The sequence below is a fragment of the Loxodonta africana genome, chromosome 22 (genome assembly GCF_030014295.1).
Source record: "Loxodonta africana isolate mLoxAfr1 chromosome 22, mLoxAfr1.hap2, whole genome shotgun sequence".
Taxonomy (NCBI): Eukaryota; Metazoa; Chordata; class Mammalia; order Proboscidea; family Elephantidae; genus Loxodonta; species Loxodonta africana.
In genome coordinates, this window is record NC_087363.1 from 42,532,248 (window position 1) to 42,558,975 (window position 26,728).

Below are 26,728 nucleotides of genomic sequence, written 5' to 3' on the forward strand. Positions count from 1 at the left end.
AAAAGATTGACGTTATCAAGAATTTAATTTTACTTAGAACCACAATCAGCGTCCATGGAAGCAGCAGTCAAGAAATCAAATAACGTATTGCATTAGGCAAATCTGCTGCAAAAGACCTCTTTAAAGTGTTCAAAAGCAAAGATGTCACCTTGGAGGACTAAGGTGCACCTGACCCAAGCCATGATATTTTCAGTTGCCTCATATTCATGTGAAAGATGGACAATGAATAAGGAAGACCGAAGAAAAATCAATGACTTTGAATTGTGGTGTTGGCAAAGAATATTGAATATACCGCGGATTTTCAGAAGAATGAACAAACCTCTCTTGGAAGAAATACAGCCAGCATGCACCTTAGAAGCAAAGATGGCCAGACTTCATCTCACTTACTTTGGACATGTTATTAGGAGGAACCAGTCCCTGGAAGAGGACACCATGCTTGGTAAAGTAGAGGGCCAGTGAAAAAGAGGAAGACCCTCAACCAGATGGATTGACACAGTGGTTGCAACAATAAGCTCAAACTTAGCAATGATTATGAGAATGTCGCAGGACAGGGCGGTGTTCCGTTCTGTTGTACATAGGGTCCTTAGGAGTCGGAATGTACTCCAGGGCACCTAAAAATAGCAATGGGGCGGGGTTTGCGGAGAGTGGGTGGAGCTTTTTGTATAGCGGGGCCCAGTAAGGAGAAGGATAAAGGCAGAGCTGAGGTAAAGAGCGGGGTGGGGTTAATCAGAAGAGTGGGCTTCAGAAAACGTAAAGGGGCGAGGCCTTGGATAGGCCTGAAGGGCGGGGCTGGGCTAGAGAGAAAGGATAGACCTGGGACAAACCTAGGGAAGCTGATTGGGGGTTGCGGGGGTGGGAAAGGACAGAGCTTGGAAAAGGTAAAGGGGCTGGGCTGGAAGGAAAGGGCAGCGCCAGTTAGGGATAATGGGGCGTGACTGGAGGAAAGGGAAGGAGCTTGGGAAAAGGTAAAGTAGGGCTGGAGGGAAGGTGTGGATCCGAGGGAAGAGGCGGGATTTTGTGAGGAGCTGGGGAGCTGGTAGGGCGTGGAAAGGCTTGTGTAGGTAAACTGATGGGATTCAGGTATTAGAAACCTGCGGGTTGGCGGCGAAATGCAATATGCTGCTTGGAAGATGGTGTCAGAACCAACAGAGCTGGTTTGAATGTGACTGGGTTACTTCCTGACTATGTGAACTTGGGCAAGTTGTTTTTCTTCTATCTCAAGTTCCTTATTTATAAAATGGAGCACAAAAACTCTGTTGTCAGTTCTTCGGGGCTTCAGAGAACTTGGATGCCAGGATGCAGGTTAAGATCTTAGGCTCTGGAGTCAAACTGATGAGTTCTATTGAGAAAAAGTGACTTCACTTCTCTGAGCCTCAGTTTGCTTATATGTGAAATAGGGATAATACATGTTACCTACCTCACAGGATTGTTGTGAGGATTAAATGAGATGATGATTGTAAATCACTTAACAGTGTCCGATATGTTGTAAATGCTCAAAGAAAACTTTTTTTTTTAAATCTTCATTCAGAAAACTCAGAATAAATGGATCAGAGCAGAGTCATACAGTCATCTTACAGTGGACCCCTTTGGAGGTCAGGAACCCCTCTGAGAGTCTGATGAAAGCTGTGGTCCTGTCTCCTCAGAAAAAAATGTACAGAGACACACAAAGTTTCACTTATCTTTTCTGCAAGTGTTTGAAGAATGTAGAAAGACGTGATTGGATGACTGTGGGGTAGGATGGAGATGAGTCCTTGCTGAAGCCATCCTTGCTCCCTCCCTCCCTTTCTTGGTGTGGCCCCAGGCCCTGGGGCCCTGGCAGAAGCCCCAAGACTCATGAGACAGAGATGGACTAAAGATCAGCTTTATTATTGGCATGAAGGCAGGGGGGTGGTGGTAGCGCCTAGCCCTTCTGTGGGTGACAGGGTAGGGTGGTCGGCCAGCCAGCACTAATCCTCCAAGCTGGCTAGGTCCAGGGCTCCAGGTCCCTCTGGCTTTCAGCAGAAGCAATGGGTGAGCAGGCAGATAGACTGCTAGGCATTGGATATCTGGGCTTCTCAGGGCTGCTCTGGAATCGGGGTTGCGCTGGGGTTTGTAGGGGCTGGGGGCCGAGGCTGGATGTCCCTGGTCCGCATGTAGGACAGCAGCTGCTCTGGGATCTCAGCCAGCACATCCTTGGCCAGCCGGGCCATGCTCAGCACCTGGTTGCCTGACCGGTCAACATAGTCTCGGAATGGGACGAACTGGGACAGGCACAGAAAAGGCAGGTGTGGGTGGCAGGGAGAGAGGGGAGTAGGGGTGGGAATAGAGAGAAGGTTTTCTCTCTTCTGGACAGTTTTCTACATTTGCTGTCCCCCTTTCTTTCTTCCTTTTTTCTTTTTAACTTTCGGCTGCTAATCAAAAGCTTGGTGACTTGAACCCACTAGCTGCTCTATAGGAGAAAGATGTAGAAATCTGCTTCTGTAAAGGTTATGGGTTTGAAAGCCCTATGAGGCAGTTCTCCTCTGTCCTACTGGGTTGTTATGAGTTGAAATCACCTCGACGGCAGTGGGTTTGGTTTGGGTTTGGTATTCACCCTCACCCCACTCCAGTACGGCTCTACACTCTACTGAAACTGCTCTTGCCGATGTAATCGACAGCCCCGTGTTGCTTAATCACTTCAGTGGACAACAGTATTGGCACCGTCTTGCTTGGTTTCTCTTTAGGTTTCCATTACATTTGGCTATAATCCTCCCTGACACACCACACTCTTGACACTACACTTTTCTGGTTCTTCCCCTACCTTTCTGGATGCTCTCCTCTTCCTTCCCCTCCATTTCTCCAGATCTCCCTGGTTGCTAAACCTAGTCCTTTCTCTCTCTCAACTCTTTTCCTGGGTGATTTCATACACTTTCTTGACTTTACAAACTGTTCCTTCATGACTCCCAAATTTATATATCTATCCTTGGCCTTAATTTTAAGGTCCAGAACCACATATCAGACTGCCCGTATCATGTCTCCATTCATTTGCCTTACACATACCTCAAGCCCAGTGTGTTCAAAACCAAATTCTAGCTCTTTCTGCCAAATCTGCTGCTCCTCCAGCCTTTCCCATCCCAGTAAGTGGAATCATCACTCACCCAGTTGCTTATATTAGAAAACTGAGTCATCCGTGATGCCTCCTTCACCCCCCACCATCTAATTAAATCACCAACTCTTGTAAATTATTTTTCTTAAATATCTTTTGAAACTTTGATTTCTCTCCATCCCCACTGTTTCTGCCCTGGTCTAGATCCCTGTCATCTTACCTTTACTACTTCAAAGGCTTCCTCACTAACAGGTCTACCTGCCTTCTGTCTTGCCCTGCTACGGTCTGCCCTCCAAGCAGCAGCCAGAGAGATCCTCTTAAAATACCAGTCTGGCCATCTAACTCCCCTATGTAAAGTCCTTCAAGAACTTTCCAATGTTTTTAGAACAAACCCCAAATCTTGACCGTCACCTGCAAGGCTTTGGCTCCCTCTACCCCTTGTTCACTGTGGCCCTGCCACCCTGGCTTCCTGCCTTTTCTTTGACTGGGGCAATTCTTCTAAGCGTCTAAGCCAGGGCTTTCTCCTGTGCTGTTCCTCTGCCTCTAAGCTGGTACCCTCCTATTCATCCTTCAGGTCTCAGCTCTAATGTCATTTCCTCATAGAAACCTTGCCTGACTGTCCTATCAAAGTCAGGTCCCCTTTCATAGTGGCATCTGCTATTCCTCTACAGCATGTACCTCAGTCTAATAAGATGTTTATCTGTGTGATGATTTGTTTATTGTTCATTGCCCCACTAGATGGCAGGGACCTTGGGTACCTCCTTTACCAAGAATCCACAATGGCTGCAGCAACTTTCTGGTTTCACAAAGAGAATTTGTTCAGTGAATGCAGGAAGGATTGAAAAGTGAAGGGGAGAAAGGTGACTGAGAAGTCAGTAAGGGAAAGTGGCTCCCAACTTAGCCTCTCCTTCCCACCATGCCTTTCATCTCCATGAACTCCTCTCCCAGGCCAGGTCTACCTGAACGATGTCCCGCTCTGCGTAGCGTCCCCTAGAGGACACGCGCACGTCATCACCGTCCAATTCTTCCATTGCTGCAGATAAGACACCTCTCAGCTGATTGACTACTTCCATCCCAACTCCTGCCACCCCTCTCCCTCATATCTCCCTTCAGAGTCATCGTGAGAATGCCTAATGGTTGCATCAAAGTCCTACAGATATTAGGCATTGTGATGATGTTATTATGCTTTCCCACACATCTCATTCTCCCAGGAACCTCAGAAAGGAAGTGTTAGTATCATCAGTCTTGGTTATGATGAGGAAACTAGGTTAGGGAGGTCTGTGACTTCACCAAGTTCCTATAGGGGTATCCATCCTGTCTTTTCTGTGAGGAAGGTCTAGGTTTCCCTGTTTTTCACCTCCCTGGTTCCTTTTCCATTGGGAGACCTATCCCTGTTCTCCCAAGTTTTTGGTCCCACTCATGAACACCCCCACTGCAGCCTACTTACCCTCAAACATGGCTGGTCCCACACCAACAATGATGATAGACATAGGCAGGGAAGAGGCCTGTGAGACAGAGAAAGTGAATGGTTGAGGCAAGTAGCCATAACAAGACAGGTAACTTTGAAAAACAGTTCTCCATGGGTCTCTCACTTTTCTGCACATCTAGCCGAGTGAGGCCCTGTAGGGTTGCTATCAGTCAGAATCGAGTCTACAGCAGTGGGTTTTGTTTTGTTTTGTTTTGGCCGAGGCCCTGACTCCCTTTGTTCCAGACTTTGATCTTTTCAACAGCGTTTGTGTAGCAAACAGGTTTGAAAGATACAGTGTCTTCCTCTGGAGCAAAAGGCAGCTTTGTTCACTGTCCAGTGTAATAATTACCAAACAAATTGTCTCCTGGAATAAAGGACAGGCATACTTGCTGTAATGCAGCCCTGTAATGCAGCCCACTACCTATGCAGGTGTCACCTGGCCCATCATCCTGTGGACATGGATACTTAAAGAATCAGAGCAAATGCTGATAGTCTGGCTACTGCTGTTGCTGTGAATAACAAAGTCCTTTGTCTCTGATCCAGGAGTCTCGTTGTGTCTTTTTCCAGAATCTATAAAACTGTGGCAGGCTAACTTGTTAACTTGCAAGTAGGGTAAAATCTTAGACCCCTCACAGTTGTTGTTTTTTTTTTCCCTTCATAGTTCCCTCTCTGCCAAGCCCTTCTCCTCAGACTCACGCTGACAATGGCCTCCTTAGTCTGCGTCATGTCAGAGATGACCCCATCGGTGATGATGAGCAGGACATAGTACTGGGAACCATCAGAGATCTTGGCTGCAGCCCTAGGTGAGAGGGCAAGATCAGACTCCAGCTGAAAGCCTAGAGAGGCCAAGGGACCCCCCCGCCCCCAACAGCCCAATGCTTTCATGGCCAGTGTGTGAGCTGCAGGCAATGACTGGGGCTTCTGAAGTCCATGCTCCTTCACCAGACCTGGCTGCCCACTCCTGCCTGCCATCCGACCAGTTATGTTTATTGAGCACTTACCATATGGTAGGCACTGTATCAGGCACTGGAGATACATGATGAGAAAAAAAATCCGTCCTAGCCCAGTTGGGGGAGGCAGACATCAAGAATCACACAAATAAGTGTAAAATGAGTGTTGTGATGAATACTGTGATGGGGAAGGGCACAGTGCAATGGCAGTGTATAACAGGGCATCCTGACCTAGTCCAGAAGCCAGTGAAGGCTTCTTTAAGGAAGTCGTGTCTGAGGGTGAAGGACGGAACTAAGTGAAGAGGGGACCCCTCTAGGCAGAGGAAACAACATATGCAAACATTCTGTGTTGGACTGAAAGGGGCCCACCCCGTTGGGAGCCAGAAAGCCGGGGAAGCAGATTGAACCATGAGGCTGAAGGGTGGGCGGGGGCCAGACCACACAGGGATTTGCCAGCCCCTATGAAGATGTTTTTTTTTTTTTATGAAGATATTTATGGTCATACAAGAACAAGAGCAAAGGCTGAAGGCTCCCTTCTTTCCCTCTGCCTCCTATTTCTTCTCTCTTGGCTCTACCTTCTTCCATCCACATCCCCCTGCCTGAATTGCTGGGTCCTCTGCAGTCCTCCCTCAGCTGGCCTAACAGCTGCTCCCAGAGCTCCTTACCCTTCTCTCACCATCAGTCTTTAAGTCCAAGATATTTCCATCTGAAAAAGACTTCAGAAGTCATTGAGTCCAGTCCTGTTATTTTACATGTGGTTTTATGTGTGGCTATTTACACACAGTACCTGGGTAATGGAAACCCTGGTGGCGTAGTGGGTAAGTGCTACGGCTACTAACCAAAGGGTCGGCAGTTCAAATCTACCAGGCGCTCCTTGGAAACTCGATGGGGCAGTTCTACTCTGTCTTACAGGGTCGCTATGAGTCGGAATCGACTTGATGGCACTGGGTTTGGTTTTTGGTTTTTTTACCTGGGTAGTGCAAACTGTTACTGTGCATGGCTGCTAACCCAAAGGTCAGAGGTTTGAGTCTACCCACAGGCACCTCAGAAGAAAGGCCTGGCGATCTACTTCTGAAAAATCAGCCATTGAAAACCCTATGGAGCACTGCTCTACTCTGACACACATAGGGTCACCATGAGTCAGAATTAACTTGTCAGCAACTGGTTTTTATTTACACATGTAGCTATTAAATTTTTTAACAAGTTAAAAACAAGCTTTTATTTTACTTATTTTAATTTAAAAATTGTTAAATTATATGTATTATTATTTTTTATCACCCCAGACAGAAACTCAAACCATTTAGCAGTAACTCCCCAGTCCTCCCTTGTGGCTATTTAAATTAAAATTAAATAAAATTAAACAATCAATTCCTCACTCTAGCTATATTTGAAGTGCTTATATCATATGTGATAGTGGCTACCATATTGGACAGCACAGATACAGAGCATTTCTACCAATGCAGAAAGTTCTATTGAATAGCACTGGGATGGAGTCAGCAATAGTACTTGCTGGTACTTTAGCCTAACATAAAAAAAATCAGAGGAAAGAAATGATGAAAGTGGAGAACTCAAATAGCTATGGTCCCTGGGTGGCACACAGTTTTTGCTCAGCTACTAACCAAAAGGTTGGCAGTTTGAATCTGCCCAGCAGCTCTATGGAAGAAAGGCCTGCTGATATACTTCCATAAAATCACAGCCATTGAACACCTGATGGAGTACTCTGATACACGTGGGGTTGCCATGAGTTGGCATCAATCCCCTAGCAATGGGTACTGGCTCAGTTTGCCCAGATCCAGGGTGGGAGTCAGTCATGATCCTCCTTAGCAGACCCTACTCCCTTCCTGAATTCTGGCTTCCAGCTCCTCATAGGCCTGGGCTGGTACCTTCTCCTGTCATTCCCTTGTTTCACAAATAGTCACTGCACACCTGCTATGTGCTGAGCATTCAGAAGAGGTTACGGCTTTCAGGGAGTGATATCTAACCTAAGACCTGAAAAATGAGTAGGAATTAGCCAGGGGACAATATGGGATGGAAAAGTAAAGGGAAAGGTATTCCAGAGAGAGGGAATGGCATGTGCAAACCGATACTCTCATAGTGTGTTCTAGCATGTAGAACTACAGAAGAGAGATGAGGTTGGAGTGGTGAGCAAGAGCTAACTCATGAAGGGATTTGAGGGCTAGGGACAATGGGAGGCGTGGAAGGGTTTTGGAGGATGGGAGGTACATCTTTGGCTCCCTGTAGATACCTGGCATTCCCAAGCCCATTTAGACCTATAAATTGGCTGAGGAGATAATGACTGGCTGAGTGAGGCCAGTCTGTGCCCACCTGGCTGTTGGATGGTAGGCAAGAGTCCTTTGTGATCATCAAAATCACAGTTGTGCATTTGACATACATGATCTACTTTAATCCTCACCAAATTCTATGAGGTAGGTCCCTTTTTTGAAAATGAGAAAATTGAGGCTCAGAGAAGTTAAGTAGCACCTCCAAGTAGCGGTGAAGCTGGGATTCAAGACCCTGCTTGACCAACTGAGCCTAAGGCTGAAGCTCTTGATCCCATCACTTTCCACTTCCTCCTGCTGTCTGCATACTCTTCTACATACACTGCACACTCTGGTCATATTAAACTGTTCGATGTTTTCTAACCTTGTCTCCTTATACCTCTGTGCTTTTCACATGCTGTCCTTTCTACAGGCCTACTGTGTCCCACTCTGATAAAGTCTAGCTCACCCTTAAGACACAGTTCTTCCGGTAGGCCTGCCTTGGGTCTCTCAGGCTAGGTTACACCCTCACCCCTCTTCTAACCTCAACCCCATAGGATGCCACCCAGCATGGTGGGCTGTCTGCTTCTCCAAATGGGCTCTCATACCCTGAGGGTACCAGTGTGTGTGCCAAGGGTGGCCCAAGGCCACAGGATAAACTTGGAGCATCCATCCTACTCCATGATCTGGTGGATAAAGCTAGATGACTGCAAGTACACTAAAAATGTCTTTTTAAAAATTAAAGCAAACATGGATGCAATCTGAGAAGAATGTGAAAAATTTGCATGCATTTTTAAGGTAAAATATGGAGACTTCAAAGACATTTACAGGCTGGCTGCTTTGGGCTGTGCCCCCAGGCTCCCCCAGGGATGCAATCACTTGCCTTTGCTGATGGGCAACTTGCTGGAAAGTCTGGGAAACTCTGGCCTACAGAAGGTAATGATTTATTTATATTTCTGTCTCCTGCACCAAGTTGGGAGCTCCCAAGGGCAGGACTAGATCTAATTCATCTGTGAGCCTCCAGTGCCCCAGTAGAGAACTGAGCACATAGCCGATGCCCTTTGAATAGTAACAACGATAATTATAGTAACAGCAATAGCTAACACCAAAAGCGCTTACAAAGTGCAGGCACTGTTCTAAGTGCTTGACATATATTAAGTTAGTCAATCCTCACAGCTCTATGATGTATATAATATTATTATTATTAGCCTCCATTTGGCAAATAAGGAAGCTGAGGCACAGAGAATTTAAGACTCACACAACCAGTTAATGAATAGCAGAACCAAGATTTCAACTTAGCTAGTCTGGTTCCAGGGCCCACACTCACGCTATCTTGCCCCTTTATTGAATGTTTACTAACTGAATGAATAGATGAATCTCTACTTGCCCAAGATAATATTTAAGGAGTCTGTGTAACAACAACAAAAATGTTCAGGCTCCAATATTACGTGAAAAAAGCAGTAGTGAAATGTTATATGTAATTTGTAATTATGGATGCATAGGAAAAACACTTTCAGGAACTATATATATCCACCATTCCCACAGGCAGTAGTCTGGGTGATTTATTTCATTTCTCTTGTCAGATTGGCCAATGGTTTATCAATTTTGTTAATTTTTTCAAAGAACCAGCTTTTGGTCTTGTTAACTCTTTAAATTGTTTTTCTGTTTTCTATTTCATTTAATGCTGCTGTAATTTTTATTATTTGCTTTCTTCTGGTACCTGAGAGTTTCTTTTGTTGCTCTCTATTTGTTCAAGTTGTAGGGATAATTCTTTGATTTTGGCCCTTTCTTCTTTTGGTACGTGTGCATTTATTGATATAAATTGACCGCTGAGCACTGCTTTTGCTGTCTCCCAAAGGTTCTGATAGGAAGGTGTTTTCATTCTCATTGGATTCTATGAATTTCTTTATTTCATCCTTAATGTCTTCTATAACCCAGTATTTTTTGAGCAGGGTATTGTTTAGTTTCCAAGGGTTTGATTTATTTTCCCTGTTTTTTCTGTTATTGATTTCTACTTTTATGGCCTTATGGTCAGAGAAGATGCTTTGTCATATTTCAGTGTTTTGGATTCTGCTGAGGCTTGCTTTATGACTTAATATATGGTCTATTCTAGAGAATGTTCCATGTGCACTAGAAAAGAAAGTATGCTTGGCTGCTGTTGGGTGGAGTGTTCTGTATATGTCTATGAGGTCAAGTTGGTTGATTGTGGCATTTAGATCTTCCATGTCTTTATTGAGCTTCTTTCTGGATGTCCTGTCCTTCACCGAAAGTCATGTGCTGAAGTCTCCTACTATAATTGTGGAGCTGTGTATCTCACTTTTCAATGCTGTTAAGAGTTTGTTTTATATATGTTGCAGCCCTGTCATTGGGTGCATAAATATTTAATATGGTTATATTCTCCTGGTATATTGTCCCTTGAATCATTATACAGTGTCCTTCTTTGTCCTTTGTGGTTGATTTAACTTTAAAGTCTATTTTGTCAGAAATTAATGCTGCCACTCCTGCTCTTTTTTGATTGTTGTTTGCTTGATATGTTTTTTTCCATCCTTTGAGTTTTAGTTTGTTTGTGTCTCTAAGGTGTGTCTCTTGTAGGCAGCATGTAGATGGATCGTGTTTTTTTATCCACTCTGTCAGTTTCTGCCTCTTTATTGGTGCATTTAGTCCATTTACATTCAGTGTAATTATAGATACGTATGAGTTTAGTGCTGTCATTTTGATGTTTTTTTGTGTGTGTTGTTGACAGTTTCTTTTTCCCACTTAGTTTTTTGTGCCGAGTAGTTTATATATTGTCTTTTCCTCTTATTCATTGTTGATTTTGTTTATGCTGAGTCTCTATTTTTTTCTCGTTTTTTATTTTGATGAGTCGGATAGTTAGTCTCCTTTGTGGTTACCTTAATATTTACACCTATTTTTCTAAGTTTAAACCTAACTTTTATTTCTTTATATTGCCTTGTCTTCCACTCCATATGAAAGATCTATGACTACATTTCTTAGTCCCTCTTTATAGTTTTAATGTTGTCTTCTTTTATATAATGACATTGCTGTTTCCCTGTTTTGAGGGCTTTTTAAGTCTTGATTTATTTTTGTGATTTCCCTGTCTGCGTTGACCTCTAATTGCTCTGTCCTACTGTTCTAGTCTCGGGTTGATACCTGATATTATTGATCTTCTAAGCAAAGAACTCCCTTTAGTATTTTTTATGGTTTTGGTTTGGTTTTTGTGAATTCCCTAAACTTCTTTTTATGTGGAAATGTCCTAATTTCACCTTCATATTTGAGAGACAGTTTTTCTGGCTATATGATTCTTGGCTGGCAATTTTTTTCCTTCAGTGCTTTATATAAGTTATCCCATTGCCTTTTTGCCTGCATGCTTTCTGCTGAGTAGTCTGAGCTTATTCTTATTGGCTCTTCTTTGTAGGTGACTTTTTGTTTATCCCTAGCTGCTCTTAAAATTTTCTCTTTATCTTTGGTTTTGGCAAGTTTGATTATAATATGTCTTGGTGACTTTCTTTTAAAATCTACTTTATGTGGAGTTTGATGAGCATCTTGGATAGAAATCTTCTCATCTTTCATGATATCAGGGAAGTTTTCTGCCAACAAATCTTCAACAATTCTCTCTGTATTTTCTGCTCTCCCTCCCTGTCCTTGTACTCCAATCACTTGTAGGTTATTTCTCTTGATGTAGTCCCACATGATTCTTAAGGTTTCTTCATTTTTTTAAATTCTTTTATCTAATTTTTCTTCAAATATATTGGTGCCAAGTGTTTTATCTTCAAGCTCACCAATTCTGTCTTCTACTTGCTGAATTCTGCTCCTTTGACTTTCTACTGAATTGTCTAATTCTGTAATTTTAGTGTTAATCTTCTGAATTTCTGATTGCTGTCTATGGATTCTTGCAGCTTATTAAATTTTTCATTATGTTCTTGAATAACCTTTTTAATTTCTTCAACTACTTTATCTGTGTGTTCTTTGACTTGTTCTATGTATTGCCTGATCTCCTTCCTAATCTTGTTCCTGATATCTTGAAGAATACTATATATTAATCTTTTGAATTCTGCATCCAGTAATTCCAGGAAGGCACATTCATCCAGAAGATCTATTGATTCTTTGTTTTGAGAGCTTGTTGAGGCAATCATGGTCTGTTTCTTTATGTGACTTGATATTGACTGTTGTTGCCAAGCCATCTATAAGTTATTGTATTAATTTTATGTTTGCTTACTGTATCCTGGCTTATTGTTTGTTTTGTTTTGATATGCCTAAATGGGTTGCTTGAGTGAGCTAGCCTGATTATTTTCACCTTTGAAGCTTTGACGTTCTGTCATCAGATGGCTAGAGCTGTTATCAGGTATATTGGTCTAGGAATCCATTCACTTTTCTTGTATGAATTCAGCTCAGGTGTCCAGGTAGCTGATCAAATGTGTGGTACAGGCTCTGTCCTACAGTCTTAGAGGGGCAGGGGTGATTGGTATAGGTACCGGTATCTGGTTGCAGGAGGGGGTCATGCTCTGAACAAGGCAGGCAGCTGAGAACCGTACCCTGGATGTCTGTGAGGAAAGCATGTCCCTGTTCCCTAGGGTGTACAGGTAGGTGGGTTCTGCAGACGGACCTTGGGCACCCAATGCTTTTGGTTGTAAGGACTGGGAGGTACCAGTAATCCTTGGGCCCCTGTCACAGGTGGCTGGGTTACCTGAGTGGAGCCACCAGTCCTTATGCCCCTGATGTAGGTAGGTGAGGACCCTGCTTTATAGGCAAAGCGGTGTCAAATATCAAACACCCACCTCTTTACCAAATAGCTGAAATGGTTGCAGTCTGCCAACAAGGGCCTATTCTCCTGAAATAGGCCCACAAAGGACCATACAGGGGGAAAAGGTATTTGAAGTCCACAGTCCGTTTATGCCTGGACAGGAGCCGCTTCTTTCCTGGGCTCCCCGATTAGTGGAGCTGGCAAATTATCTTTTCCCTCATTTGTGAGTTTATTCCTACTCCAAGACCAGGAGGATGGCTCAGGGTACTTAATAGGACCTATCTCAGGCTCAGGGAGATCAACAGCCCCTGAAGCTGGCTTGGGGGCTGGGGGCCCAATAAAATATATGCAAGTACTTAGCTTTTGCTGAGAGTGCGGCTCTTCTCTGGTTCTGGAGGTGTGAATTGGCTGTGCGGCTGGCTGCTTCTCCCTGAGGAAACTGTAGCAGAATGCTACTACCAGCCTGCCGCAGCCGCTCCTGGGAATGGTGCCTGAGGGATCCCAACGATTCAGATCTGGCAACTCCTCTGCTTCTGAACTGTCTCTCCCTCCCCCTGCCACTCAGTCCGTTTTGTAACTTTGCCTTTGATGTTCAGAGCTCCTAGCTTGTCATAAATGTAATTGTTTCACTTGTTTTTTCCGGTCTTTGTTGTAAAAGGGATCACAGGAAGCGTCTGGCTATTCCACTATCTTGGCCCCGCCTCCTTATTTCATTTCTTCATCCTTCAAATTTTCTATAGAGATGTTATGTTACTTTTATAATTAAAGAAACAATCATCCTGATTATGAATTAGAAAATACGTCTTTGTTAGGGAAAAAGGAAGTCTGTGAGCATATGAATTTCCCTGCAATCCTTCAAATGAAATTTTTTTTTTTTTTTTTTCTGCATCTTTTTATTTTCAAGCCTTCTTGACTACTTTGTTTTAGCTGGGCCACTTCTATTCAAAACCTATAGTGAGTGGGTTTACTTTTTTTTTTTTTTAATGCAGTGAGAGAATCCTTGTAACAGGTGAGCTTTTCTCATTTGTGTTTCTTGATATATGTTTGGTTTTAGTTCTGTCATTTTATTTTATGTCACATTTTTAATACCTTTGTTTTTTAAAAAAATTATTTTATATATGATGTGGATTTTCTTTGCTTTCTGTATTTTCCTTCTGAAAATTTGGAAAGTTAACTTCTATTTTGTAATCTATCATTTATTAAGCACTTACTACGGCCAGGCACTGTGCTAGTAACTCTTATATTGTTATCTAAATTTAACCTCCCAGTAATCCTGTAAAGAAGGTGCTATCGTTATAAATTATTACACCCATTTTACAGGGATGAGTTAGAGGCTTAGAGAGGCTAAATTGCTTAAGGTCACAAGGGCAATAAGTGGTGGAGCCAGGCAGGGGCCTCTCTACGGAAAGTTGCGTCTATGGCAATTAGTTTTAAATTGCTGAATCATGTGTCACACCTGGTGATGTAAACTGGGATGGCCAATACAAACTGTCCATTAGCATCCCTCCTCAAGCAGCACCCAGGGCATGCACCTTACCTGCCATACCTTGGTTCCACCTCTGCCCAGGATCACAGCCAGGTCTGATACCAAAGCTTATGCCTTAATCAGTGTTCTATAGGCCCTTCTCTCTTTCACCCAAACTTGAGGCCTGGGCAGTCATTCCCAGGAATTGGGGTTGGGGTAGTCTGTTGGTACTCTCTCTGCCCCAGAATAAGGATTTATGTAACCTCTTTGTTCTAGGGCCTGACCAATACTGAAACTTTCACCTCCTCCCCAAAGATTAAGTTCACCCAAGAGTGGTCCTAACTACCCTTGGGGAGTCAGCCTCCTGTCTGGATGCCCTGATTCTCCCCCAACCCCAGGCAGCTCCCTTACCTGGCCACCTGGTTGATGACAGGAGCAAAGTAGGTGGGTCCGTAGAGCTGCACTGTGCGCAGGCTCTGGAAGTAGCTCTCCAGCACTCCCTCAATGCCCGCACAGTTAGGGTCCTCATCGTTGTTGTTCTGTCAGGGAAGATACCCTGCCAGGCTGAGCCCATGCAGGGTACACCTAGGAGTGCTCTGATCCCAGCTCACTCCTTCCTTTTCCCATCACCCCCTTTCAGGCTCCCCTCCAAACCCCAGCCCTGTTCCCTTCCCTGCTCTGCCACCCTCTCATAGCTTCCTGCTCTTTTGCAGGTCCTTGACCCTTCGAAGAAATGTAAATAGAGGAAATTCATCAACTTGGGTGGGCTACATGCCAGGGCACGGAGTACAGGCTCTGAACCATCCCATACCAGGGGGAACTGGTGGGAGATCCTTCCTTCTGGGGGCAGCTTGGCCCCAAAGCCGTAGGCTGGGAAGAGCTTGTCGCTGTCATAGTCTTGGATAATCTCTCCCACTGCCTTGAGGGCCATGGCATAGGCGCTGAGCTGGTAGGGACTCATGTAGTGTAGGGAGGTAGGCTGCAGGGGATTCCCTATAGGAACACAGGAGCCCCATGGTCACCTGCTTTATCCATCTATTCACCTTCCTATCCTTGCATGCATCCATCTACCTTTCCATTCATCCAGCCTCTATCCATCTGTTCCCTCATTATTTCACCTATCAATCTGTTCACTTACCCATATGTCTACTCACCCATCCCTATATCTATCCATCCATTTATCCAACTACCCACATATACATCCACCCATTCATTCACTCGGCCATACAGCCGTCTTTCGATTTACTACTTATCTATCTCTATCCATCTACCTCTCCATTCTATTATTTAACTGTCCATCCATCCATCCATCCATCCATCCATCCATCCATCCATCCATCCATCCATCCATCCACCCACACCCCCACCCACCCACCCCCCCACCCACCCACCCCCCCCACCCACCCACCCCCCCATCCATCCATCCATCCATCCATCCATCCATCCATCCATCCATCCATCCACTTGTCCATTTTTATTCTTTTATCCATTCAGCCATCTATCCATCCCTATCCATTCCAAGCATTCGCTCACCTGTCTTTCCTCATATAGATCCATCCACCTGTCCATTCATCCATTCCCCCATCTACTTATCCATTCTTTCAACAACTTAAATATCTGTCCATTTGTCTACCCACCTACCCATCCATGCATCCACTGGTCCAGATTACTGTACTCACTCACCCATCCATCTACCTACCCTGTTTATTCATCATTATACCCGTCCATTCATCATTCACCACCCATTCACCTATCCATCTTTCCTTACACCTCCATTTACTGCCATTGGTCTATTTACTCATCCACCTATTGAGCCCTCTATTCTTTCAACCTTCTGTTATCTGTCTACCCATCTATTTTCCTATACCCCATGCCCACCCTTATCTCCCCCAAAACCCCTACCCCAGCACCAGCCTGACTGGGATGTGCCTAAGGGCTGGGCTTCCTGGCTAGGTGGACTTTTCCTCAGGCAAGGATCCAGCCAATTCCTAATGACTCCCTTGTAACTCTGTTCCCCCATCCATGCCTCACCATTGGAAGCTGTGAAGTCAATAGCTACTGTGAAGTTCAGCTGTGTCCTGTTAGAGAAGTAGATGAGTCAAGAAGTAAGGGACTAATACTTATTAAACCAGTATTTCTCAAACATTTTTGTGCATGTGAATCACCTGGATATCTTATTAAAATACAAATTCTGATTCTTATGGGCTGGTGGAGCCTAACATTCTGCATTTCTAACAAACTTCCAAGTGATACTGATGCTGCTGGTTCATTGACTTTGGGTGGCAGAGTATTAAATGCCTACTAACCCTGGTGGTGTAGTGGTTAAGCGTTATGGCTGCTAACCAAAAGGCTGGCAGTTTGAATCCACCACGTGCTCCTTGGAAACTCTGTGGGGCAGTTCTACTCAGTCCTATAGGGTCGCTATGAGTCGGAATCGACTTGATGGCAATGGGTTTGGTTTTTTTTGGTTTTGTGTGCCAAGTGGAGCCCCAGTGGCGTAGTGGTTAAGAGGTGGCTGCTAACCAAAAGGTCGGTAATTCAAATCCTCCAGCTACTCCTTGGAAACTATATGGCAGTTCTACTCTATACTATACAGTCACTATGAGTCGGAATCAACTCAATGGCAATGGGTTTGGTTTTTTTGTTTGGTGTGCCAAGTGTATTATATTTAATTTAATCTAACCCTTCCTATAGCCTTGAAATAGTAATTAATACCCACACTTTACAGAGGAGAAAACTGAGGCTTAGAGAAGCAGAGTGCCTTTCCAGGTCTGCCTGCCTCCACTCAGCCAACTGGAGTGAGTGTCCCCTGTAGTCTGGCTTGGCTTTTCTTTCTCTTTTAGCCTTTCCCTCTTGCTTGGACATAGCTTTTTTTCTGGGCCCCAGCCAAGTTACTGGGGCCACTGTTGAAGATCATGGGTTTGGCATCTTACTGGGGATGGTGGATGAGAGGACTGGAAGCTAGGAATGTAAGGTAGCTCTGTGAAGAAAGCCAAGAGTGGCAATACTTTATAGTTTACACAGAACTTCACAGTTTACCAAATGTTCCAGAGTGTACCTCCCTGATCTCATTGGATGCTCACCATTCATAAATAAGAAAACTGAGGCTTCAAAGTGAGAATAACTCATTGCTGGGCTTTCAGCCCCGAGCTTGGCCTATGACTCACCCGCCCTTGATGTAGTCGACAAAAGTGAATTCAGAATCCACAGAGAAGGACAGCAGTGTCACCTGTGGGACAGGAGAGGCAGCCCTGGCACTTGGGAAAGGGAAGTGGGAGTGGCAGAAGGGAGAGAGGCATTGTAGAGCTTCGGAGAGAGGCATATGATGGGAGGTACATGATTTCCATCCCCACCCTGTCCCATCTTACAGTTTCTTAAAGGGGAAAAAAGGGAAGCTGTCAGAAACATATTTGGATTTCCAAAAGCATATTAAATTGGGAAATACAACTTAGGGTTCTTTTTATTCTGCAAAAAAGTAAAAGTCACAAAAGAACCAAATAGCACCACCTGTGTCTAACACTAAGGCTGTATCCAAGTAATCTATGCCCACTGCCTTCCCCCACCCACAACATTTATCATGCTATTTCAGTGGGCTTGGAAACAGAAGGATTCAGAGAGGGCCAGAGCTCCAGGAAGCACTCACAGTTCCTGAGTTGACATATTTCTTCTTCTTACACTTCTTCCGAGGGTTAAGTACCTAAAGGAGGAAGATAACTGTGAAGGTGGAAACTGAGGAAGGGAGCTGCAGACTGTGTATTCGGGGATGGGCATGGGTAACCTGGGTAGGGCTGGAGCTCTCACCTCATAAACCGTGAACTGGTTCTGGGCCTTGCTCAGCTCCCGGTAGCTGGTGGTGAACTCACCGATAAAATCATGGCTGCAATGAGGCCAGGCATGAATGAACAGTAGCTGCTGCTGGTTTGAAACCAGCCCCGAACCCAGTCTTTATTCCCCTTATCCCTTGCCCCTTCTCCAGCTGCAGGGTACTGGGGCTTCAGCCAGAAGAGGGGCCAAGATAAGGGGAAGAAAAGGGGAGAGACAGTACACCAGAGAGACAACAGAGGAGTCAGGTGTACCCAAGGTCCTGGCATCTGCAAAATGGGGATAGCTATTATCACCCTCGCCTGGGTTCCTTTGAATGTACTACATATTAAAAGGGATTGTTTGGGTTAAGTACAGGAGAGGGAAATATGTGGGGCAGTTCCACCTTCCGTCCCGGTCCCAGTCGTACACATCAATCTTCACAGTTCTGAAACACAGAAGATAAACAGGCTGGTTGTGTGTATGATAAATTCCAGAGGCATCCCACCTGCTTAGCCGTATACAAGTCATCTTATTCCATCCACCCATCTGCCCTTCCATCAACCTATTAATTTTCTAACCTATCTCCGTCCATCCATTTGTCCTATCCATTTATTCATCAGTCAATGCATGTATTCAACCATCTACTACCACTACCACTATTATCACTACTATTGCTATCATTACCACTATTAAACAAACAACCAATAAGTTAGTATAGAGTTGATTCCTACCACTATTACTACTACTTTTACTACTTATGGAGTCTTACTGTATTCAAGGCATTGTTCTCAGCACTTTACACATATTGTCTCATTTAATTTAACAACCACCTTATAAAGTAAGTACTATTATTATCTTATTTTTGGATAAGGAAACTGAGGTACAAAAAGAAAAGTAAATTGGCTAAGGTCCATAGCTAGTAACTGATGAGCTGAGATTTAAGCTTGGACAACCTGATTCCAAAGTCCTTGTTCTTAACTACTATATATGTTATTCCATATATCCATCTGTCTATGTGTCAGTCTATCCACCATCTATCTCTCCATTTACTCACCCATTTAACCATACATTTGACAATTCAATTACCTTTTAAACCATCTAATTATCCACCCACTTAACCCAAGTGAATCCACCAATTCACTTACTTATTGATATACACGCATCCATCTATATGTCTGTCCATCCATCTATCCAATCAAAAAACCCGACCATCTGACATCTGTTCATCTTATCATCTGTTCATCTGCCTAACCATTCATCTACTCATTTGTCTGTGTGCACATCCATCCTTCCACCCACCCACCCACCTATCCACCCATCTACATGCTGCCCATTTATTGGTTCATTTATGGTTAACTTATCCATATACTTTACACCCATCCATCAACTCATTCATCCACTAATCCATCCATTCATTTACCATCCTTTCATCTGTCTACCCATCAATCCTCCTGTCATTCCACCTATCCGTCTGCTTTTTCATTCATTCATCTGCCCACCAAACTTTCATGTATCTATTCATCTACTTATTCACTCATCAGATCATCTATTCATCTATCCTTCATCTGTCATCTTTCCATGCACTAATCTACCCATCAGTCCACCTATCCATTCATTCATTTCCCCCTGCATCCACCCACCAATCCTCTTATATACCCGTCTACATACCCATTCATCTGTTCACCAGTTTATCATCCAGTTGCCCTTCTATCTATCCATCTATTCATCCTTTCATCCATCCATGTATGGATGTATCTGCCCATAAATTTGCTTATTTTCTGTTTCATTTACCCATCTGCTTATCTATCCATCCATCCATCCACGGATAATCCATCCATCCATCCATCCACCCATCCCTCTGTGGATAATCCACCTATCCATCTATGTGGATATCCATCTGCCTCCCCATCCACCCATCTCCTTATCTAGAACCCTGTCTCACTGAGAACCCTCCAACACTGTTAGACACCGCTGCCATTATTCTGGGACCCAGGAATCCCACTCTTGTAACCTCGTCCCCTTACCCCCCAGCTTATGCTGAAGCAGACCTGTCATAGTCTCCATTGCACAGTGCCCGCACAGGGATGCTGAAGGGCTGCCACACAGGGTTCAGCGTGTTTTTCACAACCTCTGTCTTGTGGCAGATGGTGAACCTGGACAGGAGCAAGAAGACTGGGACCTGCCTTAGGGTAGGACTGAGCTCAGAGACAGAACTTGCCCAGAGACAGACAGTATTTAGTGAATGGATACTCTGGGATTCCCCTACTTGTTAAGCATATATTTTGTGCTGCCTTGAGTAAATTCTAAGCTCAGGTCCTGGTGGATCCCAAGGTGGTGCCCCTAACCCAGCCTAAGAGCACTGATGGGCCCATGGTCATGGGGCAGGGGGAGAGGGAGCAGTGACTCACGTGCCATCTTCATTGCTCCTATAGAACACAAGGAAGGGGTCTGACTTCCCAAAAAAGTCCTTCTTGTCGAGCTTGTTGGCACACAGCTGCATGGTGGCAATGTCCTGAAGTGGATGAGGTCAGACTATTGACATCCAACTTACCCATAGACTTCAGTCATCCCACTAAAGAGAATTTGGGGCAAAGGGACAGGAGTCTCTTGGATCTAATGTGTGGCACCTACTAACCCGACAGTTGCTAAGCTCTTCTGCAGTCAGCAAGATGGTCCCACATTTCTTGCCTGGTACACCCCTGAAAGCAGAAAAGGTCTCTTGGTAAGAGAGGTTAGAGTAGCCAGCTAGGACTGGGTTGGTCCATAGGGGTTTTCCTGGGGAATCAATGCACCATTATTTACTGACAGCCCTCTGAGTGTGTCCCCTTCTGTCCTGGTTGGGTCCTGGTAAGGAAGGGACTGACTTTGACTAGGGTAAGCATCTGTAGTCTGGTAGGAAGGAGTTAGGCAAGTGTAGGCAGACATCTCCCAGTGGTAGCGAGGGAAAGACATGGAACTTACAGTCAGTGGACTCAGGGTGGATTTTGTGATTTCCAATCTGTGTGACCCTGGGCAAGTTACTTCCCCCTTTTGGGCTTTAGTTTCTCTTCCATGAAATGGGAATCATGCCCACCTCTAGAGACCGTGAGGAGGTTTAAATGAATACATGGAAGGAAAGCAATTTGTAAGTTTTTTAGGTATAAAGGTGGTTGTATTTCTCAAAGCAGGCCCTGGTATCTACTATGCGCCAGACATTGTGCTAGGCTCAGAGGACATAGGTATAAATTGGCCAAGGACCCTGCCTTCAGGGAGCTTCCAGGGAGAGGTGGGATGTAAAAGCTAATAGGCATGTGGAGTGTGATGTAGCATTATAGAATGGGAGAGGGGAATTTCTGTCCAGACCCAGGGGCAACAGGGATAACATGTTAGATCAAAGCTGCTATGTTTTTTTCAAGGCTATAAAAAGTGAGATTAAAAAAAAGATAAGGAAAGCCTTCTCTTTTCCTGACCCTAGAAGAGAGACTTCCATGGGCTTGCAGGGTGAATACAAGGACTCCACCCCAATTTTCCTTGGATCTCCAAGCAGTCAGGGACCTTGCTGATAGGGCCTGAAGGATCTCATTCCCCAAAGGATCTAAAGTGTGGCAGAGAGAAAGCTAGGTAAGGAAGGTCCTGGATTCAAGTCCTGGCTCTAATGGCTATGTGGCTTTCCCATTCTTCAAAATGAGAATATTGAACTCTTTCTTTGACTCCTTCGGTATCTGACTCTGCAATTTAAAAAGACAGAGTGAATCCCATCTGGAGCAAAGGAGAATGAAGAAAACCAAAGACACAAGGAAAATATTAGCCCAAAGGACTAAAGGACCACATGATCCAGAGACTCCACCAGCCTGAACCCAGAAGAGCTAGATGGTGCCTGGCTACCACCACCAACTGCTCTGACAGGGATCACAACAGAGAGTTCCGGACAGAACAGGAGAAACAGGTAGAACAGAATTCAAATTCACAAAAAAAAAAAGACCAGATTTACTAGTCTGACAGAGACTGGAGCAACCCCCGAGCCTATGGCCCCCAGACATTCTGCCAACTCGCAACTGAAACCACTGCAGAAGCCTACTTTTCAGACAAAGATTAGACAGGCCTATAAAACAAAAAATAACATACGTGAGGAGCGTGCTTCTTAGTTCAATCAAATATACGAGACCAAATGGGAAACTCCTGCCCCAAAGCAAGAGGAGAAAGCAGGAAGGGACAGGAACTGGATGAATGGCCACAGGGAACCCAGGGTGGAGAGGGGGAGCATGTTGTCACATTGTGGGGATTGCAACCAATGTCACAAAACAATATGTGTATAAATTTTTGAGTGAGAAATTAAAATAATAAATAAAAAGAATGTGATGAGGACAGGGACTGTTCGCCTGCACATCCGGAACCACTAAGTCATTGATTCTACTGCCTTCTCACTGTCCTTCCCCTCCTTGATGTCCTCCCTCACCTCCTTACCAAGTCTGAATTCCAGTCAATGATTATAATAATCATTCACTTACATCCTGCCTCTTTTTCCTTGCCCTTCACCCACTTCGACATACTAGTTTGGCAGAACCACAGCCCTAGTTAAATCCAACTCTCTGCATAATCCATACTGCACCCATACAGCTGAACACATCAGAGAAAAACACAATAGTGCCCACTGGTCCCATTTTAAATGCATGACCACAACCTCAAGAGGGTCTTGAATACTGTATAATTCCCAGCCCATTCGCTCTCCAGCTCTGCTAGATGGTGGTTTCACTCCTCTTTCCTCAAAATCTCAAGACCTCAATCCTCACTCTCAGCTGATGACCTTGTTCCCTACTTCACTAAGAAAATGGAAGCAACCAGAAGGGAATTACACAGGCCCCACCACCACACCTATTCTACCACCAGTATCTTCACCCACACACTCTGCCCTTACCTCCATTACTATAGATGAACTGGCCATGTGCTTATCTGTTCCTCCACTAGGCACTACATTCCACATATTCTAGCCTGCTTAAATACATCAGTCTAGCAATTCTCTCTCTTTTTCTTACATCAAATTTTCAGTTTCTACTGGGTCTTTCCTATCAATATACAAACATGGTATAATTTTTTGAGAAAAATGAACTATTCCTCATATTAAAAAAAACAAACAATTTTTGACCGCACTTCTTCCCTCCAGCCACTACTCCATTTTTCTTCTCTTTATAAAAAAACTCCTTGAAAAATCCCTAACTCCAATTCCTCTTCTCCTATTCTTTTTTAAGCCTCTTCAATCAGACTTCCACCTCACCTCTCCTTCAAAACTATACTTGTCAGAGTTACCTGTGACCTCTGTCATGCTAAACCCCATGGCCAGTTCTCAGCCCTCACCCTACTTGACCTGCAGCAGCATTCTACATGCTTGGCCACTCTCTACTCCTTGATAGACTTTCTTTACTTTGCTTCCAGGACATCACCACCTTCTCTTGGTTCTCCTCCTAGTTCATTAATTGCTCCTTTTCAGTCAGTCTCCTTTTCTAGCTCTTCCTCTTGGAGTCTCAGTCTTTCGTCTTCTTTCTTCTCTTTTCTAGTCATTCCTTAGTACAGTATCTAAGACTCATGTATCCTATTGTGATTTCCAAGCTGTTTGACATCTCCCCTTAGATGTCTAATAACACGTATGAAATGCAACATGTCAGGACTGAACTGCTGATTGGATCCTTCTTTCCCCAACCTATTCTTCCTTCAGTTCTTTACCATCTCAGTTGGTAGCAACTCTTTTCTTCCAAAGACCTTGGTAGCATTCTTGACTTCTCTCTTCCTCCCACATCCATATTCAATCTGTCAGGAAATCTGTTGGCTCCACCTTCAAAATATATCTAAAATGGATCCACATCTCTCCACCCTGGTCCAAGCCACCATGATCTCTCACCTAGATTACTGTAAAGACTTCCAATTGGCTCTCTGCTTCTACCTTTGGTGACTCAAGGTTTATTCTCAACCCAGCAGCCAACATCATCCTTCGAAAGCGTAAGTCAGATGATATCGCTCTTCTGCTCAGAACCCTCCAATGGCTGCCATCTCATTTCAGAACAAAAGCTAAAGTCCTTATAGAGGCCTACCTGAGCCCCTGTTAAGTGTCCAACCTCATCTCCCCCTACTCTCCCCCTTGCTCACTCTGCTCCAGCCACACTGGCCTCCTTTCTGTTCTTTGAAGGCACCAGGCTTTTGCACTGGCAGTTTCCTCTGCTTGGAACACTCTTCCTCCAGATACCTGCTTGGCTCACTCCCTCACCTCTTTCAGGTCGTTGCTCAAAAGTGACCTCTCCATCAGGCCTACTTGGCCACCCTATTCAATATTGCAGTCCCAACCAATACCCTTTAATGCTGCTCTACGGTGCCTTTTTTTCCACACAGCACTTAATGCCTTTTAGTATATTACGCAATTCAGTTATTTGTCTCTTTTGTATTGCCTCTCTCCCCCTGCCAGAGTATAAGCTCCCTGAGGGCAGGAACCTTTGTTTTGTTCACCACTGCAACCCACCCCCTTGAACAGTGGCTGACAAGAAAGAGTCTGTGTCCGGTAGTACTGTATTTGTGAAATGGATGAGTCCCTGGTGCCTAGCACAGGGCATTGCATACAAAACATGGTAATAAGTATTTAATGAGTGGATGTGATAGGAACTTCGGAGGGCGTGATTTAGTTAGAGAAAGTATCTCAGAGGAGAGGGGCTTGGAAGTGGACTTCAAAGGTTGAATCAGACTTAGAAAAAGAGTGAGTAGAGTGGGAATCGACTCCATGGTACTGGGTTTTTTTGGGAGAGTGTGGACATGTCAGGCCTGAGAGTGACTTGGGTAGAGTCCTGGCGATTAGACTTGAGGTGATGGGAGCAGCGAGGGCCCCTGACAAGGGGAAATCCCAGCCTATGGCTCTCAGTTTGTAGTGTCCTTGGGAGGGAGAATTTGGAGGTGCCCGCCTCCCCACACCCCTTCCCATTTGGCTTACGTGAGGGGTCTCTCTACGCGGCTGCCCTGGCCTCCGATCACCTCTCCCAGGGCCAGAAACGTTTGTCCCAGGAAATCCTGCGCGGGGACACGGAGTCAGAGAGACCAGGAGGGACTGGGGGCTCACAGTCTAAGCCCAGCTCTGGGGGTGCTGCTGCTGCACACTGCCAGGGAGGTTCCGAGGCGGTGGGACGATCCACAGCCTGCACGTGCTCCTCTTCCGGGTCTCACCATCAGTCCAAGGCCCACCCCAGCGCCGCCCAGCCCCGCCTAGCCTCACCTTCTGTGGGTCCCAGCGGCGGCCGAGGAAGGAAGAGGAGCAGTGAGTAAGAGGCGCAGGTGGGAAACTGAGGCCTGGGCAGGAGTGGAGGGCCGGGAGGGTGGGTTCGGTGCCGGAGAATGATGGGGTTGGGATCATGCGGTAGAAGGGGTTCTAATGGGGGTCCTTTAATACATTTGAGCGCCTCCTGTGTGCCTGGCCAGCCCGCGAGGGGACGCTTGCTTACCGGTTTGGAGATGTTGGTTTTGGAGTCAACGTTGTACCTGGGAAGAGAGTGGAGCCTGTTGGGTGTGGGGTGGGCGCCGGGCCGGGTGGGAGAGAGGCTGAAAGGGGTCGGGCTCCGAATTCAGGTCAAAATTGTGGGTGGCGGGAGAAGAGGCCTTGGTCCTGAATTTCATCCAGGATCTTGTTTGAGGCAGGGGTCAGGGTCAGAGAGGGTCAGGCAAGGCCAAGTAAGGGGAAGCGATGGGGGCTGGGCCATATCGGGGGAGGGGCCTAGACGGAGGCGGAGCTAAATTAGGTAGCTGAGTTGTGGGCCGGGCCAGGCCTGGGGAGTGAACTGGATGGGGTCTGATCTAAGGGCGGGGCCGAGGTAGACTTGGGGGCGGGGATAAGACGAGTGGAGCCATTCAGAGTGGGACCCAGCTGGGCCCGGGGAGGAGCCAGACGGGAGGGGAGGCAGGGGTGGGGCCGAGGCAGAACCCTGGGCGGCTCCAGGTCGGGGGCCGGGCCGGGCCAGAACTCTGGGCGGGGCCTCACACATCGAAGCGTAGGTTTTGCTTTTCCTCAAAGAAATAGTCGAGGACGAATTTGCGCAGGAAGTCTGGGTTCAGCGTGTTGTCGATCACCTCGGTCCGTCCGAACTGGGCAGGGAGGCGGAGGGTCAGCGCGGGGATCTGCAGGGTCAGGCGATTTCCGGGGGCAGAGCTGGGCTGGGAGGGGGCTCTGGGACTCACCTCCCGCCACTCCTGGCTGGCCCGGCTTTGCGTGTAAAGCACCACCACTGCGGGTGCGGACGGGGGGAGGGAACGACATCAGGTCGGCCCGTACCCGTTCCTCATTTCCCTGCCCCTCCGCCGCTCCCGGACCCCTAGTTCCCCCTCCCAGCCTTGGGGCTGCCTACTCGGGTCGGACTTGGAGAAGGTGTCGAGGTCCAGCAGGTTCCTAGAGAAACCGACAGACAGACGGATAGAGGGTGGGTTACTCGGAGCTCAGCTCCTCGACCCTGTCCTAAGTCAGGCACCTGGCGGACGCGAGAGGTTCAAGTCGTACCCTCCGGTCCCGGCTCCCTCTCCCTACGCTTCGCCGGTGGTCCGCGCTGTCAGTACCATGGACAGCGCCGGAAATATCAACCCAGAACCGTTTCTCTGCGGATGGGACGTGTACGCGTTCACACTGCCTTCAAGAGCCAAAGACAGGGGGGTCGCCCCAGAACTTTGTCCTCCTGGGGCACAGGTCCTTCTGAATCCCCACGATCTACTCCTTGAGCCCACAGGCTCAACCCTCTTTTGTGGGGTGGGGGCTCAATCAAGGAGACCCCCTCCTCTACCCTGCCGATGGCTCCTCAGCTACGATTTTCCGGTCCCAGGTGCCTTTCCCCTGGGGTCCAGACCCTTTCTCTGCCGAGCCCGGGGCCAGCTGAGGCTGGAGCAGAGCCTAAGCCCTCCCCGGCACGGCCCGCTCACCGGCAGGATACGGTGATTTCAATCTTGGTGGCCGGGACGCTGCGCTCGGAGATTCCGTTGAGAGACAT

The 26,728-nt window shown here is 46.0% G+C and overlaps 1 protein-coding gene across 1 annotated transcript; it reads right to left on the reverse strand.

The window, feature by feature from the left end:
- Positions 1-2,054: 2,054 nt before the first annotated feature.
- CPNE9 (copine family member 9) lies at positions 2,055-26,728 on the reverse strand. Its single transcript, XM_064274954.1, has 21 exons — positions 26,661-26,728; positions 26,099-26,139; positions 25,932-25,978; positions 25,735-25,838; positions 25,202-25,238; positions 24,976-24,978; positions 24,697-24,773; positions 20,386-20,449; positions 20,159-20,262; positions 19,799-19,903; positions 18,154-18,195; positions 17,748-17,823; positions 17,590-17,643; positions 17,114-17,175; positions 15,978-16,024; positions 14,758-14,939; positions 14,358-14,485; positions 5,229-5,331; positions 4,512-4,569; positions 4,024-4,097; positions 2,055-2,240 (listed from the first exon to the last, which is right to left on the reverse strand). The coding sequence occupies exons 1-21, from the start codon at positions 26,726-26,728 to the stop codon at positions 2,055-2,057; spliced, it is 1,662 nt and encodes a 553-aa protein (XP_064131024.1).